The 18,457-nt window shown below is 46.9% G+C and overlaps 1 protein-coding gene and 1 long non-coding RNA gene across 5 annotated transcripts in view; one reads left to right on the plus strand and one right to left on the minus strand.

Annotated features, from left to right (window-relative positions):
• ATP2A2 (ATPase sarcoplasmic/endoplasmic reticulum Ca2+ transporting 2) overlaps positions 1 to 2,342 on the plus strand; it is a 62,562-nt gene extending 60,220 nt beyond the window's left edge. For all 3 annotated transcript variants that reach the window (XR_007121854.1, XR_007121855.1, XM_047697071.1), the window contains one exon: positions 1,535 to 2,342. Coding sequence is in view for 1 of the 3 variants with exons in the window: in XM_047697071.1 (XP_047553027.1) it covers positions 1,535 to 1,548 (14 nt within the window). In the remaining 2 variants the exon portion in view is untranslated. The remainder of the gene's footprint in view (positions 1 to 1,534) is intronic.
• On the minus strand, positions 2,101 to 10,442 carry LOC125082011 (uncharacterized). Of its 2 annotated transcripts, XR_007121857.1 has the most exons (4): positions 10,380 to 10,442; positions 9,138 to 9,241; positions 3,553 to 3,764; positions 2,101 to 3,016 (listed from the first exon to the last, which is right to left on the minus strand). It is a non-coding gene; the product is annotated as an uncharacterized LOC125082011 (long non-coding RNA). The 2 variants fall into 2 exon arrangements; XR_007121856.1 differs by lacking the exon at positions 10,380 to 10,442 and having other exon boundaries at positions 8,894 to 9,743.
• Positions 10,443 to 18,457: the final 8,015 nt, after the last annotated feature.

An 18,457-nucleotide genomic window follows, 5' to 3' on the forward strand; every position in this document is an offset into this window, starting at 1 on the left:
GAGTATAAGGGGATGGCAGTCCCGGCCTGGCTCACTGAGGTCTCTGAGGAAGGGAAGTTGGTTTGTTTGGCATAGAATATAGAGGGGGAAGGAGGGTGGGTTTTGCCGATTTGGGCATAAAAATTGGTTGATCAAATGGAAGGAGCGCACCTTGGCTGCAAACCAAGATAGGATAGGATGTCTGAGCTTGCTGGTGTGTTAGTCCGGGGAAGCCAGACTTACCAGACAGCTTTCCCTGATCCGGTTCCTTGATAGAGTGGCATTTGCAGAAGAAGTGGAATGTGGTTTGCTGCCGTCAGAGACACACGCAGCCCCAGATGGCCCTGGGCCGGCTCTGGCCTTGTGGTTTCTCAGCTTCAGGCCTGTCCAGCCCATGGAGGTGGTTCAGGCTCTGCTGCTGAGAAACACGCCCATGGGAGCCCCTCCTCAGCCACAGAGCTGTTGCAGGCACATTCCTGGCCTCGGGCCTCCCGCAGCACGGGACAGGTGCCCAGACCTAGCCTCACCCAGCCCTGGCAGGAAAGCACAGGCGGGCTCTGCTCTTGCTGCCATCAGGACGAGTCAGGGTAATGTCGTTTTCAAACTCACCAAAACTTGTCCGTGTTCTCCTCGATAGAAAGGTAGGCCTCACACGGCTTCTCTGATAGGGCTTGGCCGGGAAGGTGGCGACCTCACGTGCCCAGCTGGGGTCCCACTCCAGCAGCTCCTTCTTCCTCTGCACGGAGCAGGGGGCACAGGGCGCAGAGTGAGCTGCACAAGCTCCCAGACAAGCAGGGCCAGTGCCAGCCTCCCCCACAAGCGGCTGCTACCACGTCAACCCTCAGACTGGGCCTCAGCCCCCTGAATGTCCTTGCGGTGGCAGACCTCAGGGGTAGGCGACTACAGACTACAGGCATTAGCTCAAGGTCTGTACAGCACGTGCCCGCCGCCGGAGCAGTGCGCAGTGCCCTGAGCTAAGGCTGCCACACTGTCTGTTGCCTTTTTAATGTAACCACCAATTTTGTCAAAAACCACCGCACAGCTAAAAGTGACGATAATCCCCATCCTTCTTCAGAGAGGGGGTAAGGACCGCAGCTCCCCTTCTAGAACCGGGCAGGACTAGCCCCCTGAGAGGAAGGGTAGGGAACGGGAGGAGCCCAGAGGCTTCGCACTCTGCCACGCCGCTCACCTCTGCTTCACCTTCCTTACCATCGGCACTGCTAACCGAGAACCTCCCCTCCTCTTGCCCATCTCCCTTCCGTTACATCTGAAGCGATTCCGTGTCTGCCTGGTGGGGTTCTTCTGTGAGCCAGGGCGGCCTCTGCTCTTTAGCTGGACGACAGGGGTCCGTGTTGCCAAGCCAGTGCTTCTAGCTGCTACCCTACGTAAGCAGCGCCTCAGGGACAGTTAATCAGAAATGCTGGTCTTGAAATCTTAAAAGGTCAAACTGAATATTCCTTCTCGCTATTCCTTGTCACTATTAATCTTAAATAGTTATTCTAACATTTCTTTCCCATATATCATAAAGCTGATTTCCTCTCTCTTTCCTTTTCAGCAATACTGGAGTAACCGCTTCCTAAACCATTTTGCAGAAATATAAGGGTGTTCGGTTGCGTGCATGTGCGTTTTTAGCAACACATCTACCAGCCCTCTGCATGATTGATGTTGGGGGAAAAAGAAAAATAGAAAAAGTCCCCAACTCATTGTGTGTTATGTGGAGGAAACGTATTACCAACGGGGTTTAGCTTTTAAATCAAAATAGTAATTACAAATGTACAATTTAGCTTAATGAATCAGAAAGCCTCTCCAGAGAACTTTGGTTTCTTTGCTGCAAGAAGAATGAGGTTCTGAAACCTTATCTGAGAACTTAGAAGCCATCAGCCAAGTCTCCATGTTTCTCTGTGCAAAATGTCATAGTTTATATAAATGTACAATACTCAGTTGTAATGCATGCCTTCGGTTGTAAGTAGCCAGATTTCTCTGCGGCATCATTTAAACCTGCTACTTTTTAATTGGCCCTGTACAGTTTGCTTATTTATAAATCTACTGAAAACACTACAGGTGTTAAAAGGTTAGAATGTAGGCCTCTAGTTCATAACTTGTTACTTTTTTTTGGGTGTGCAAACAGCTCTTTTGCACTGTATTAAATGTAACTTATTTAATGAAATCAGAAACCGTAGACAGATGTTGGTGCAATACGACTCTTGTGATGCGTTTATCTTACTAAAATGCTAACCGTCAATTTATCACAAAGCATGTTTGACTTAGACTGTAAATAGAGATCAACTGTCTGTTTCTGTGCTGGAAACAAGCATTGCACAGACATGGTTTCGGGTAAATAAATCTATTCTATGATAAGTTCACAGTGTGGTGCTGACTGTTCTCCGGCAGGAGGGGGGGTGAGGGGCACTGAGGGCCTCTAGCCCCGCACCCCAAAGGGTTTTTACCTTCCAGTGGGGGAAGGTCTTAGACTTGACTTTCCGGGGAAGAGATCTGCTTGTGTGTCACAAACTCAGGTGTGGGGCAAACTGCATGTCTTGTCACTGGGTTTCCAGAGAGAGAGATTTTTAAAAGTTGTCAGCAGCTTGGAGATGCTGCCAGTGGAGAGCGGCTTCTCATGCTGTTCAGATGGAAAAGGTAAAATCCCGCTCCTGCTGCAGCGGCTGCAGCGGCGGACTCATCCGCTTGAGGGTATTTCGTGCCGCTCTAGCAGGCGTGGGTTTGAGCTGGGGCGTTTCTCTATTTTCTAAATAACCTAAAATGATTCTTTTATCATTTAAAAAAAAAAAGTGAGGCAAGGATAACCCTAATAAAAAGCACAAATCCTAGCAACTACAGAGAAGGAAGAAATATTTGATAAAAATTTGATAAACATCCATTCTTGATGTAAGGAAAAATTCAGTTTCCATAATTCCCATTTCATAACCTACTGAAAACGGAACGAGCGGTCCTGACGCAGCCAGAATCCCACTCCCCCTTGTGCCCGCGACTCGACACTCCGACCGTCTCTGCGCTCAGGCAGCCGCTGGGACGATGCCTGCAAGAGAACAGAAAACCCCAAGAGTCTTACTAGGTCCGTGGTAAGACCCTGTTCTTAGGTAAGTTTAATAATTCAGAGGGAATTGACATCGTGGTGATATGTAATTCATATATTAATGATAAATGAAGATACCAGCAGACATTTTAGTCAAATATGAGAAGAGCTGGTGTGTGAGAGAGTGTGAGGAAGCCGGTAGTTCAGCTCAGTAGATCGGAGCTGGGGCATTTGCTCAGTTGTTGGTCATCTTGAAAAAACAGCTGCATCCCCCTTCTGCCCAGTCAATTGTAAATGAATCAAAAAATTTGAAAAATGAAACAAGGCCGCCAAAAGGAAAATGGCTAAATGACCCAGGCGGAAGAAAAATAGAGATGTACAGCCCCACGGGCCAAGTCCCAGTGAGACGGCGTTGGTGCCCATCAGGCCCTGCGCCACCAAGGAGGCGGGGAACCGCCCTCCGCTACCCGATGCACAAGCACGGACCTCCCCAGCCCGCCCGGGGGGCCCGCTCCTGCCCATCTTAGAGAAGCCCTCACCGGTGCTGGAGGAGTCCCGCCGGCACGTTTATCAAAGCGTCGGAACAACCGAAGGGACCAACACCAGGGAAAAAAGTACATGGCAGGTAAAAACCTGAGACAGGTTTAGATGACACACCAGCGATGAAAATGAGGGAACCGGAACTGCAGAGATCAGCAGAAATCTCCGTGCACCGTGGAAACCAAGTGTGGTGTACACAAAGTTCCAAAATCTGCAAAACACCCAAAACACTTAAGTGTTACATATGTGGGTGTTCATTATGCCTGTTTGCATGTCTGGGGTTTTTTTTAAGAAAACCATAGGGGCGCCTGGGTGGCTCAGTCGTTAAGCCTCTGCCTTCGGCTCAGGTCATGATCCCAGGGTCTTGGGATCGAACCCCACATCGGGCTCCTGCTCCCTGGGAAGCCTGCTGCTCCCTCTTCCACTCCCACTGCTTATGTTCCCTCTCTCACTGTGTCTCTCTCTGCGATAAATAAATAAAATCTTAAAAAAAAAAAAAAAAGAAAACCACAAAAGTACTAGGAGAGAACATGGAAGATGACCAGCTTTTCTAAACAGGACACAAAATCCCAGGAGAAAAGGGGATAAATTGATTACGTAAAAAGGTTAAAATTTGGAGCGCCTGGGTGGCTCAGTGGGTTAAGCCTCTGCCTTCGGCTCAGATCATGATCCCAGGGTCCTGGGATCAAGCCCCGCGTCAGGCTCTCTGCTGAGCAGGGAGCCTGTTTCCCTTCCTCTCTCTCTGCCTGCCTCTCTGCCTGCTTGTGATCTCTGTCAAATAAATAAATAAAATCTAAAAAAAAAAAAAAAAAAAAAAGGTTAAAATTTGGAACAATACTTCCTGAGTTAGGAAAATAGATCTGCTGTGCCTGTGACAAAGAGTGAATTCCCTTCACGTGATCGGCAGAAGTCAGAGGCTGACGGATGCGGAGCTCTGCCTCGCGGCTGGCGTCAAGAAACCGTATTCGTGCTGAGGGGCAGCACAGCAACTGGCCCAGCCTTTGGAGAGCAACTTGACGCATCATGGAGTTTTTTTTTTTTTTAAGATTTTTTTTTTTTTTTAAATTTGACAGAGAGATTACAAGTAGGCTGAGAGGCAGGCAGAGAGAGAGAGAGAGAGAGAGGAAGCAGGCTCCCTGCTGAGCAGAGAGCCCAATGTGGGGCTCGATCCCAGGACCCTGGGATCATGACCTGAGCAGAAGGCAGAGGCTTTAACCCACTGAGCCACCCAGGTGCCCCGCATCATGGAGATTTTTAAACATCCACGCCCCTTGGTCAAGCACTTCACTTGAGTGAAATCCTCCCACATGTTCACAAAAGCAACAACATCCTGCTGTAGGATTATGTAGTAAAAAATCGGAAATAGTCCAGATGCCCATCAAGGGGCGAGGCAAGGTGTTGAATAAACTAAGAACATTGATGCCAGGGAACATTACGCAGCCTTCAAAACACAAGGTAGATCTGTGCGAACCAGCAAGGAATGACAGCCAACCAGTGATGTCTGCCAATGAAATAATTCAAGTGCAGAACAGTTTACATACTATTCTATCGTTCATTTTTGAAAGATTTTATTTATTTTTTATTTGACCGAGATCACAGGTATGCAGAGAGGCAGGCAGAGAGATGGGGGGGAAGCAGGCTCCCCGCTGAGCAGAGAGCCCAATGCAGGGCTCGATCCCAGGACCCTGAGAGCATGACCTGAGCTGAAGGCAGAGGCTTAACCCACTCAGCCACCCAGGCGCCCCACTATCGTTCATTTTTTAAAAACAGGAGGAAGTTAACAGTTTCCAGGAATGATGGTTACTGAGAGGAACTGATAATACTGTGATACAGATGGCGGATGTTGGAAGCCAGTGTTCTCACTGTGGGAGTAGAGTGGGAGGTTAGATAAGGGAAGAAGGCTAGAATGATTCACATGGTAATTAATTACAGTTGGAGATACCAGCATAAATTAATATTTAATGTTGCTACAGATGATTTTATGTAGACCTATTTCTTAAGGCGCCTGGGTGGCTCAGTTAGTTAAGCGTTGGCCTTCCGCTCAGGTCATGATCTCAGGGTTCTGGGATCAAGACCTACATCGGGCTCCTTGCTCAGCGCAGTGTAGGGGGAGGGGACATGCTTCTACCTCTCCCTCTGCCACTCCCCCTGCTTGTGCTCTCTCACTGTCTCTCTGTCAAATACATAAAATCTTTTTTAAAAATGAAATACTTCTATTTAGGTGTATGTGTCCATGCACTTCCTTGCGCCATCAACTGAGAGGGCCAAGCAACGAGGCCACTGCAGTAGAAATGAGCACATACTTTAGTTCCAGGTTTCTCATGCCGTTCTCCAGCGAAAGGAATCAAATCTCCTTAGAGACATGGCAGATTCTAGGGCCAAGCCAGGAAATGTGCGACACGTGCCTGGAGAAACACTGCCGTGTCCGGAAGCACAGCAGTACTAAAACGAACAAAAAGCAATGATCAAAGATGGGGTATACCGGAGGGACACAGGAGCCAACTGAAAAGGCTTTGGATAGCCAAAACTAGAACAATCTCAGCAACAAAATCATGGCGGACTGGATTATAATCCAAAGTGTGGAAAAAATATCCATGAGTCTATCCTGACATAAACAGGAGAAACTAGAAATCTCCCATGCAGAAAAAATCCAGGTAATTTCTGGAGGTAACTCGGCCCCCAGGGAGCATGAGCGGCGCCCAGTGGCCTCCCCGGGAGCACGTCAGTGTGGCTGGGAAGTTGCCCACCGCGGAGACCCCGGCAGACACTACCTCAGCCCAGTGAGCTCATCTTGAGAGCATGTGCCCTTGACAGGAAGTGATGAGAGCGGCATTTTACCTGTGGTCTTCCTCCCCAAAACACGTCATCTCAGTCTAATCAAAGAGAAAACATCTGACGAATCCCGAAGACAAACCTGCCAAATACCCAGCCGGGACAGCCGCGAAGGTCATCAAGAACAAGGAAAATCTGAGAAACTCTCCAGCCAAGAGGAGCCTCAGGACACATGAGAACGGAACGTAAAATGGGATCCTGGGTGGGATCCTGGGAGAGAGAGAGGCAAAAACTAACGCCTGAACGAACTATGAACTGTAGCCAATAATAACATATAAATACCAGTTTATAATAATACATAAGCACCGTGACGAATGTACCAGATCATTGTGAAATGCTGAAGTTAGGGGAAGCTGGGCCCCGGGTATATAGGACCCTTCCACGCCATGTGCTTATTTTTCTGTATGTCTATAAATATTCTAAAACTAAAAGTTTATTTTAAAATGCTGGGATAAATATATATATATTTTAATCTGTATAGAAGTATCAAAGAACTACAAGACAGTACAGAATTTCCAGGCCAAAATCTAAGCAGCAGCAAGGAGAGATCATCAAAATCTCCAAGGTCACTTTTCCCCTCTCCAAATACACTCAGCTGCGAAAACAGGAGAGTGGGGGTTTGGGGAGTTCACAGGCTGAAAAAGCAAAGTCAAATCTAGGGCCCACCAAAAGTGAGAATTCTCATAGGACATTCAGCTGTGACCCCAAAGGACTAACAGCTCAAGATAAAGGCAAACCAGAAACAAAGCTGCCCTCCTTCCCCAAAACTAGAAGGTCTGTAAGGATATAGGCCATGGTGCAGAGCAGAACCAGGAAAAATACACTCACCCCAGAGTGAGTGTAAACACCGACTCTCCAGGCTGCGCAGCCCAAACTGTAGCCTAGGGGTGGCCTCTGAAGCCTCAAGGCATGAATTTAAAGTCACAGGCAGTACGCCTAAGGCCCAGGCAGAAATAAATGTCAATCATCCCTAGAGGAAAGCACCTTCATTTTATGTCTTAGGAGATCTACACAACTATTTTGCAAAGCAGCCTACAGTAAAAGCGAACTAAGTATGCAAGAAAACAAGGCACTATGAGTGAAAGGCAGCAGTAATAAACATGACAGGTCTATCTAAACTTCACATATTAGAAGCATTAGATAGCCTGGGTGGCTCAGTGGGTTAAGCCACTGCCTTCAGCTCAGGTCATGATCTCGGGGTCCTGGGATCGAGCCCCGCATCGGGCTCTCTGCTCAGCAGGGAGCCTGCTTCCTCCTCTCTCTCTGCCTGCCTCTCTGCCTGCTTGTGATCTCTGTCAAATAAATAAATTAATAAAATCTTTAAAAAAAAAAAAAAAGCATTAGATAGGGGCACCTGGGTGGCTCAGTGGGTTAAAGCCTCTGCCTTCAGCTCAGGTCATGATCTCAGGGTCCTGGGATCGAGCCCCGCATCGGGCTCTCTGCTCAGTGGGGAGCCTGCTTCCCCCTCTCTCTCTGTCTGCCTCTCTGCCTACTTGTGATCTCGCTCTCTCTCTCTCTGTGTCAATCAATCAATCAATCAATCAATAAAATTTAAAAGAAGCATTAGATATAGGGGACCTGGGTGGCTCAGTTGGTTAAGCGACTGCCTTTGGCTCAGGTCATGATCCTGGAGTCCCCGGATTGAGTCCCGCATCTCCCATTGACCTCTCTCCTCTCATGTTCTCTCTCATCCTTTCTCTCACAAATAAAATCTTAAAAAAAAAAAAGAAGAAGAAGAAGAAGAAGAAGCAGCATTAGATCAAAAACACCCCTGGCTTACTTTGTTTAAAGAAAAATAAACAGGGCGCCGGTGTGGCTCAGTCAGTTGAGCGTGTGCCTGCAACTCAGGTCATGATCTCCAGGTCCTGGGATGGAGCCCCAGGTCAGGCTTCCTGTTCAGCAGGGTGTCTGCTTCTCTCTCTCTCTCTCTCCCTCCCTCTGCCCATCCCCACCATTCATTCTCTCTCTTAAATAAATAAAATCTTACAAAATAAATACAAAATAAAGAACAATAAACCTACCTGAAAATCTGCAGGAGACAGGAATTTTTTAAATATTTTATTTATTTGACAGAGATCACAAGTAGGCAGAGAGGCAGGCAGAGAGATGGGGGCGGCGGGAAGCAGGCTCCCCCCCCAAGCAGAGAGCCCAATGTGGGGCTTGATCCCAGGACCCCGAGACCATGACCTGAGCCGAAGGCAGAGGCTTTAACCCACTGAGCCACCCAGGAGCCCGAAGATGAGGCAGGAAATTATAAGAAGTGAACATACAGAGTAGATAGGAAAGTCAAATAGAATTGTAGGGATGAAAAGCACAATCACCAAAATTAAAAACTGGGTGGATTGATGTAGCATCAGAGTGGACACAGCGAAGTAACAAATGAAGTAGAAGACAGCTAAGAAGTTAACTAGAATGCACCAGAGAAAGAAAAAAAAAAGCTGAAAATACAGAAGAAAGATTAAAGTACCCGGGAGACAAACTGAGAAAGGTGACAAAAGTCAAACGTACATTTCATTGTGGCTTCAGATGACACGAGTATGAGGAGGTTATTATTTGAAGAGATAATGACCAAGAATTTCCTACAAGTGATAGAGGACAGTAATCCAAGACACAAAAATCTCAACAAATCCCAAATAGGGTAAGTGAAAAGAAATCCAGCCGTAGACGTGGTAGAGTGAACTGCAGAAAACCAAAGACAAAGAGAAAATCTTAAAAGCAGTGGGGCAGGCAGGGAGCCATTCATTCCCTTTACCTTTCCAGGAGTGACCCCGCTGGCTTCAGAGGACCAGTGGAGGCCGGAAAACTGGCACGACAGCTTCACAGGCTGAAAATTACTGGCAACCTAGAATTCTAAACCTGGAAAAGAACATACAGTATTTAAAGGAGCAAAGTAAAATAAAAGTATTTTCAGACAAATAAGAACGGAGAGTTCTTCACCAACAGACCCACACTCGGGGACATTCCAGATGGCACAGAGGGAATCGCTCTAAGTGGCCTGGGGCCTCTGTCATCCAGGAGCACAGCAAAGACCCCAGCCAGCTACACACACAGATACACGTATGCGGCTACTCCTCAGGGAAGCAGAAGACGGGCAACACTAACGAAGCAACAGAAGGAAACAATGAAAGGACAAGTGGAAAGGGTAATAGAAGCTGACAGGCAGCCCCAAATAGAATTAAGAGTAACACTCCGAGGGCGCCTGGGCAGCTTGGTCGTTAAGTGGCTGCTTTCAGCTCAGGTCACGATCTCAGGGTCGTGGGAATCAGGCCAGTGTTGGGCTCCTAACTCGGCTGGGAGCCTGCTTCTCCGTCTGCCCCTCCACCTGCTTGTGCTTCCCCGACCCCCATTGCTCTGTCAAGTAAACAAGATCCAAAAAAAGAAAGAAAAAATTAAGAATTTGTTTTTTTTTATTTTTTTTAAAGATTTATTTATTCATTTGACAGAGACACAGCAAGAGAGGGAACACAAGCAGGGGGAGTGGGAGAGGGAGAAGCAGGCTTCCCGCAGAGCAGAGAGCCTGATGCGGGGCTCGATCCCAGGACCCTGAGATCATGACCTGAGCCGAAGGCAGCGGCTTAACCCACTGAGCCACCCAGGCGCCCCTAAATAAATAAAATCTTAAAAAAAAAAAAAAAAGAAAATTATGAATCTAACTTAAAAAATATATCTGACCCTGATACTAACAATTTTATGGAGCGACAGAGAGCTAAATATACCCAAAGCACTGCTAAGAATAACATCAGGGGGTCTTGCTTTTCCTAGTACTGACAATTTTTATAAAGTGGTAGTAATTAAGACAGCACAGTGTAGGTGCTAGGACAGAAAACAGACTGACAATACGGAAGGGAGTGCAGACAGATGTGCTTATCTGGGAACGCCTGTCTTTGGACAAAGCTGGCTCCATAAGTTGGTGAGAGAAGCAGTTTTGCACTAATTGGTGGTTATACAGGTTTAAACCTAAATGAAAAACAAATCAATAAACTTGGATTCTTACCTGCCTGGGTGGCTCAGTTCTCTAAGTGTCTGCCTTCTGCTCTGGTCATGAATCTGGGTCATGGGGTGGAGCCCCAAGTCAGACTCCCTGCTCAGCCGGGAACCTGCTTCTCCCTCTGCCTGCTGCTCCCCCTGCTCGTGCTCTCTGACAAATAAATAAAAATCTTAAAAAAAAAAAAAGAAGATCCCTATCTTATACCACACAAATGGGAGAACAGATTTTTGCCCCAAGATACATATTTCCTAAGAAAATACAACTACAGGGTGCCTGGGTGGCTCAGTTGGTTAAGCACCTGACTCTTCGTTTCAGTTCAGGTCATGATCTCAGGGTGTTGAGATCAAGCCCCGCCTCCGGTTCCACACTCACCGTGGAGTCTGCTTGAGATTCGCTCTCTCCCTCCCCCTCTGCCCCTCTCCCCACTCATTCTCTCTCTCTAAAATAAATAAATAAATAAATCTTAAAAAAAAAAGAAAATACAACTATTTTCTATAAATACTATTTTCTATTTCTATACAACTAAAGAAAAAGATTTATAATTTACATTAAAATTAAGACCTGTGTTAATCAAAAGATACTATAAAGAGAATGAAAAGGCAAACCATAAACTGGAAAATTTTTGCCACTCCTGTTCTGAATTATATCTAGAATATATAAAGAACTTCTGTGAATTAAAAAGAGAAAAATAAATGACCCAATAGAAAAGTGGGGAGGGGGTGGATTTTATAGAAGAGGAAACACAAATAGTTCCTAACCATATGAAATGGTGTTCAATCTTGTCATAAAACAGAAAAACGTAAACTAAAATCATTGTATCATCATCTCACACCCACTCTGTTGCAAATAATTAAGGATAACATCAAATGATAGCGAGGAAGTGGGACAAAGGACGGTAGTTTTTTTTTTTTTTTTAAGATTTTATTTATTTGAGACAGAAGGTGAGCACAAGTGGGTAGGAGGATCAGGAGAGGGAGAAGCAGACTCCCCACTGACCAGGGAGCCCTATGTGAGAACACGGACATCATGACCTGAGCCAAAGGTAGACACTTAACCAACTGAGCCACCCAGGTGCCCCAAAGGACTGCAGCTGTACCTGTAAAGGTATACAACTTCTTTGGAAAACAGTTTGATAGTAACTGGTAAAACTGAACATGTCTATACCCTGTACCCACCAATTCCGCCTCTGGATATATAACCCTACAGAAATGTGTGCTTATGAGACACATACAAGGGACACCTGGGTGGCTCAGTCATTAAGCATCTGCCTTCATCTCAGATTGTGATCCCAGGGTCCTGGGATTGAGCCCCGCATCGGGCTCCCTGCTCGGCAGGAAGCCTGTTTCTCCCTCTCCCACCTCCCCTGCTTATGTTCCCTCTCCTGCTGTGTCTCTGTCAAATACACAAATAAAATCTTAAAAAAAAAAAAAAAAAAAACAACAAGAAGACACATACGAAAGTGTATATAGCAGCCCTGTTTGAAACAAGGATCAGAAACTGAAATGTCCATCAGTAGAAGAATTAGTAAGGTGTGGGTGTCACAACCAAACATTATACATTAGATTATTATATATTATTACATAGCAATGGAATTATATCATATAGCAATGAAAAATGAATGAGGCATCCTACAAAATCCCTGACCAGTCCTCCTCAAAATCGCCAAGGTCATCAAAAACAAGTCTGAGAAACTTTCACAGCCAAGAGGAGGCTTAGGAGAAATGATAACTACATGTGTTGTACTAACCCGGATGGGATCCTGAAACAGAAAAAGGGCACCAGGTAAAAACTAAGAAAATGTAAGTAAACTATGGACTTTATTAACAATAATGCATTGGGGGATGCAGAGGGGGCTTGGGTGGCTCAGTCAGTTAAGCATCCAACTCCTGGTTTTGGGTCAGGTCATGATCTCAGGGTTGTGAGGTTAAGCCCCATGTGAGGCTCTATAGTCAGCAAGGAGTCTGCTTGGGGTCCTCTCTTTCCCTTTCCCTCTACCTACCACTCCCACTCGTGCTCTCTCTCAAATAAAATCCGAAAAATGTCTATTAATTAAAACATGAATGAGTTACAGCATTAACATGGATCAGTTGAAAAAATAACATTAAGCAAAAAATACCATGGAAAAACAGACCTGACTCCATTTACATTAAGTTCAGGAACAAGCAAATAAATGTGTTGTTTAAGATATGGTAAAACTCAAATGTGTTGTTTAGGGTATGGTAAAACTACAGCTGAGTAATGGTATTATTGCACAGGTAAGGAAAATTAGCTCACCACTTGCCCAAGGTTCACACGACCTTCCAGGGTCAGAAAATAAAGGAAGTGTAAAAACAAAATTGAGGGGGCACCTGGGTGGTTCAGTAGGTTAGGCCTCTGCCTTCGGCTCGGGTTGTGATCCTGGGGTCCTGGGATCGAGTCCCACATGGGGCCCTCTGCTCGGAGGGGACTCCCCCCCACCACCACCACTTGTGATCTCTGTCAGATAAAAAAATCTTCAAAAGAAAAAAAATTGAGAATAGTTGTTGCCTCTGGCAAGGGGAGTGGGTGGAGGGTTAAAGGAGGGAGGGAGGGAAAGGTCTGTGGTCAGGTCTAAGCAGGGGCGGGGTAAGGAGGGGGGGAACTCCGGGATTGTGAAGCATTCCAATTCTTGTCCTGAGTGGAGTGTGCACATGTGTTCGATCTGCGGTTCTTTAAACACTACATGTTTTCATATACTTCTGTATGTATGCTATACTACACAAATTTATGTTATTAAAAAAGAAAAAAAATACTTGTCTGGCCCCTGGCAGGCTGTAGGCCCTGATGCATTGGCAGAAGTATTTTATACAGGACACTGCTCTCCTGGATCTCCTTAGGGGTCTCCACATGGCCCTGACCTCCGAGGTAGCCCCCACTGGGTTCCCCTAAGTTGAGGGAAGCGGTCTCCTGGTCAGTGCACGCCTGGCTTGAGTATATGCTCACCTTTCCAGATGGGGCTGTACACAGGGGTCATCTCTGTCCCTTCCTGTCAGTACTACCAGGCTCAGCAAAGCAACAGCATGGGAGTGGGAAGCAGCCTGGGCCTGCGGGATGCTAGGGGTGAGCTGGTTGCAGCCAGTTCAAGATAAGGCTTCTGTCTGGGCACCACCCAGGCTGGAGGGCACAGGCCTCTCCCAGGACGGATGGCTGCTTGCTGCCACTTCCACTCAATTCCTGGACAAAAATCCCCAGGGCCCCAGGGGACGGATAAGAGAGATGGGCCCGTGGGCCGAGTAGGCCGAGGTCGAGGTCATAGATGGGAGATGATCTTTGGGCCACAGAGCATGTAAAACCAAATCTGTCACTGAGAGGGGCTCCGGGCAAATCTCTTGATTCAGCACCAAAAGGGGTCCAGCCGCCTGTAAGTCACCGATCCCCAGTTTAGCCCTGGGAGGCTGATCTACTCCCACATGCTCCACGCAAACCTTGAGCACTGACATCCCTGCCACAAAGCCCCTTCACATCCAACAACAGGGAGACAGAACCAGATTCTCGTGAGTTCTCTTCCAAAGGAACACGGAGGTACAGGGAGCCTGAGAGTTACCCATGACCACAGCGCCAGTGACAGGCCATGGACCTGAGGCTTCCACCTAGTGATGGAGAGGCCCTCCGTTTGAGAGGCTCAGCCCTCCTACTGGGGAGAGTGGGATTCCTTCAGTGGGACATTGAAAGAACACAGGTACTCCGAACACAAGTAGCCGGCAAACCCCACACACTATAAACCTCATCAAGCAGTCTTCCACAGCCCTAGATAGAGCAAACAAGATCTGATCTCAGTCTAGAAAACATTCCCCAAACCAGATCCAGGAAGGGTTGTCCTATGGGGGAAGGGGCCCCAAATCCCAAAGGCCAAAGAAAGCAAAGGCAGATGCCTTGGCAGACATCACCAGAGTCTACCACAAGCTCTCAGCTCCACTGAGGGAAGCAAGTGGGAGTTTCAGAGACTAGGGAGCTCCTGGTTCACCCCTAACCTGAAGCCAGTAAATGGACTGACTCTGGGTAGACCAGGACACCAGAAGAGGCCTCATCAACAGGAGAAAGGGAGGCCGCAGGGCCAGTCTTTGCTTACAGATTCACGGAACAGAGAAAGGACCAGCCAACCAGAACCCTTAAACATTCCAAAAAAGATTACGCACTATCACTCTGAGCCTCCTCCTGGGAATTTGCCCAAAGAAGGAAAAAGCTGTGAGCACAAAGGAGGTCACCAGAGGGTTGTTTATAGACAGACAGTGGAAGATTTAAGTGACAAACGAGAGCCGAGAGCCGAGAGCTGCATCGTGATATTGTTGTCCTGGACAGTCTGGCCGGCAAGGTTTAAATGCAGCAGAGCTTAGGACCTTCCTTGGTCCACATTCTCTTTATGGCTCAGGGGTAAATGTTAAGATGTGATAACATAAGCAAAGGGCTTGTGGCCTGGCCCAGATGATGGCTCAAATAGCAGCTCAGGCAAATAAAAATGATGGACTGTTTATCACATTTAAAACTGGTAAGAAAAAAACAACACTTGACCACTGGTTATCAGTGAGAATACAGGAAACAAGCTATTGGAGGGCAATCTGACAGCATCCATCAAAGCCTTAAATGGACATAGTCTGAGACCCAGAAATTACACTACAAAGAACTTGCCCTGTGTGTCTTCAGATTATGCCAAAATATGTTCATGACAGTGCAGACTGTAATAATTATATACAAAATTGGAAACAAGTGTCCACCAACAGCACAAGGATTATAGTAACTGTTCCATCCACAGAATGGAATTCTGTAGAACTGTCAAACAAGGAAGAGCAGGCAACCTCGGGCAGGAATTTCTCCGAGCGACAGCATGACTGCTTTAGTGTAACTTTCATATACAGATCATTAAGTAAAAGTTCAAAACTATTTTTCTAAAGTTAGAACCAGAACACTTATTTTGAAGAGAGACACTGGGTTTCAGTAGTTTGGGAAGTTAGTAGATTTTTAATCTTATACCTTTCTTTGAATTTTAACATTGTGTGTACATTTATGTAACACATATATAATTACAAATACATGTGTTAATGGGGCTGTCCGGATGACAGAATTACAGGCCATTTCTTTATTGGTTTTTAGTTCTATACATATACATATGGAAGTGTGTATAGTTTGTATATATATGTAATACAAATGTGTATGCACATATATGTGTATGTGTGTGTGTGTATATATATATATATACATATATATATAAATCTCTCTACATGTGTAGATATAAAATTTATCATCTTAACCGTTTTTCAGTTCGGTGGCATTAAATGCATTCCTGTTGTTCAACCATCACATCCATCCATCTCCGGAACATTCTAAATGGAAACATTTCCCTGTTAAACACTTAATTCTCTATCTCTGCTCCCTGCCCCCCACCCCCAACCAACATTCCACTTTCTCTCTCTGAATTTTGGCTTCTCCAGGGATCATGTAAGTGGAAGCAGACGGTATTTCTCCTTTTGTGACTGGCTGTTACTTAGCATGTCCTCAAGGTTCATCCATGTTGTGCCGTGTGACACGACTTCCTTTTTAAGGCTGGATTGTATTCCATTGTGTGTACACACACACTGCATTTTTTGCTTTTCCATTCACCCAACAATTTAACACTTGGGCTATTTCCACCTTTTCACTCTTGTGAATAATGTTGCTATGAACAAGGGTGTGCAAGTGTCTGGTGAAGATCCTGCTTCAGTTCTCCTGGCTACATACCCAGGAGCAGCATTGCTGGACTGTGTGGTAATTGTTTGAACTTTTAAAGAACTGCCAGACTGTCTTCCCCACAACTGCTCTATCATTTTACTTTCCCACCAACAATACATGAGGGTACTCTTATTTTCCAACTGTTTCAATGGCTGCTAAGGAGACCAATTTGTTGACTTCTGGCTTGTTCCTGGTAATACTATGTGATTTGTGAAATAAGTGACATGTTCTATGTTGTCAACACCTGCCATCTTCCAGTAATCTGGAAAAACCCCACACCCTGTCCCTGTCTAGAGGTGCAGCCTGAGCAGCTCAGAAGCATCTAGACAAGAGCAACCTGCCATTTTGTGCCCCAAGAAGGGAAGTGGTGGCTGGGGCACCCCTGTCCCCATTGCCCCAGGACAGAGAAGCTCCCCATCCACTTCCCCAGGACAGAGAGAAGTAGAAAACCTTAGTGAGGCACTTACCTCAATGGGCCCTCCCAGTGCCAGGGATTCCTGGCTGGCCTGGCCAAGGCCATGGTCCCCGGAGGCCACGGTGAGGTGCTTGTCGAGTCAGGCCTCATTGCCTATAGCCAACGGAGAATGCAGTCACCACGCAGTAGGCAGTGCCTATGGACTCAGGGCTGGCCAAGCAGTTCTGGGCATGGCCTCCAAGGACCTGGTCAGACAGTTGTACAGTGAGGCCCCCACAGGCCTTCTGAGGTTAAGCCCAGTTTCTGGGACCCTCAAATCCCCTCCCCCAGGTCTCTCAATATTTGGACCACAAAATGCCTGCATCAGAATAGGCAATCAAGGTGGGAGTGATTGAAGATGCAGATTCCTGGGCTTGAGCCCTGGATTCAGATTCAGGTTTGATACTGTGCCTGGTGAGCCGCATCATCTAATTGAGAATGACAGATTTTGGCAAAAGCTGGTCGCATTCTCTGAGGAAGAACTCACTGGCAGGAGCATGGCTCCCAAACTAAGTCTAGAAGGAGAGCTCCTGACATCAAACCTGTAAGGGGCCATTTCTGCCAGATCCCTGGCACACGGCAAGGGTTCAGAGTGTGAATGCCCAAGACAGGGGCAGGAGCACCATTCCTTAGGACCCTGCCTCCCAGCTTCGCTGAGGGATCTCCAGGAGAAAAAAGACAAAAAGGCTTCAGAGTGGTACCACCAACGCACAATTCCTAAGGGTCTGGCATTTCCCCTGTAATTGTAACGGAATACACAATGGGCACCACAATGAACTCCTTGTGGGCTGATTCTGTCCTCAGCCCAGAAGCTATGCGAGCTCAGGCCACGGAAGCAAACTGCCTGGCCCCTGACCCATAGTTCTGACAGTGGGAGAGCAGGGACTTTTAAAAGAACCTAACCGATTCCAAACTGGGGCTATGAACAAGCTGGAAGCGGCTGGGGGAAAAGGACAGGGTCAGTTAAAACTTCCCCTTCCTTACCGGTGTGTAAAACTCCAGACACCAGAGGGTACCCGTGGTGATCAGGCACTTGGGGAGCCCATCCCTTATCAAGATCCTTCATCTCCTGGAAGGCGGCTCAATGGGACAGCCAGAGAGCTGGGCAGCCTGATTCTGTCCCTGCTTCCTGGGGCTCCCTGCCCTCATGACTTTTTTTTGTGAGACCAAGTGATAGCAGCAATGCCAGGCGAGATCTTCAGCACCCTTTAAGTCACACTCCTCCCATTCTTTGATGTGGACCAAGAATGTCTTCAATCCCACATCAGGTGTGCAGAAAATGCAGCTCCAGTTGCCTCTTCCAGTCCGGTTTTGACCCTAGCCTGATCAGAATAGAAATGCTGGAACTGCACGTCGAGGGGTCAGAGGGATCCAGTCCAGGGTGTTGCTGGGACGCAGGGCTGGGGAAGAGCCAGGGGCTAGCGGCAGAGGTGAGGGCCAGCCCAGGAAAGGGGAGGAACATGCTGGTGCTGACAGAAGGTAATACACAGGGCTTGGGCTCCAAGGCACATCCTGACCCCATGGGAATCTTAGGGGTAACAGTAACAAGTCTGGCATGTGGCAACACATAGGCTGGGTGTGTGTGGGCTTCATCCCCAAGCCAGGGAAATGGCAAAGAAGTTTCACCTTTCTTCCCAACGCACTGACTGGTAACAGCTGCTAAGAGGAAGCCAAAGGCCATGAAGCTACATCCAGAGCAAGCACAGAGGCTGATGAGCAGTGTCTCCTCCCCGCAGCAAGCTCACCTGGAACGCCCCCAGCTGCTAGCTGGGATCTTTAAAAACTGCTTGATCAAATGGTGCTGCCCAGGCTTTGAGTCTCATACTGAAAGATACTCGAACAGTATCTTGAAGTTGTAGTTATTGTGTTCTGAGCTCCTAAACTACTGTACACTTTCACTGTTTTTACA

This window comes from Lutra lutra, chromosome 12 (assembly GCF_902655055.1).
Source record: "Lutra lutra chromosome 12, mLutLut1.2, whole genome shotgun sequence".
NCBI classification, from domain to species: Eukaryota; Metazoa; Chordata; class Mammalia; order Carnivora; family Mustelidae; genus Lutra; species Lutra lutra.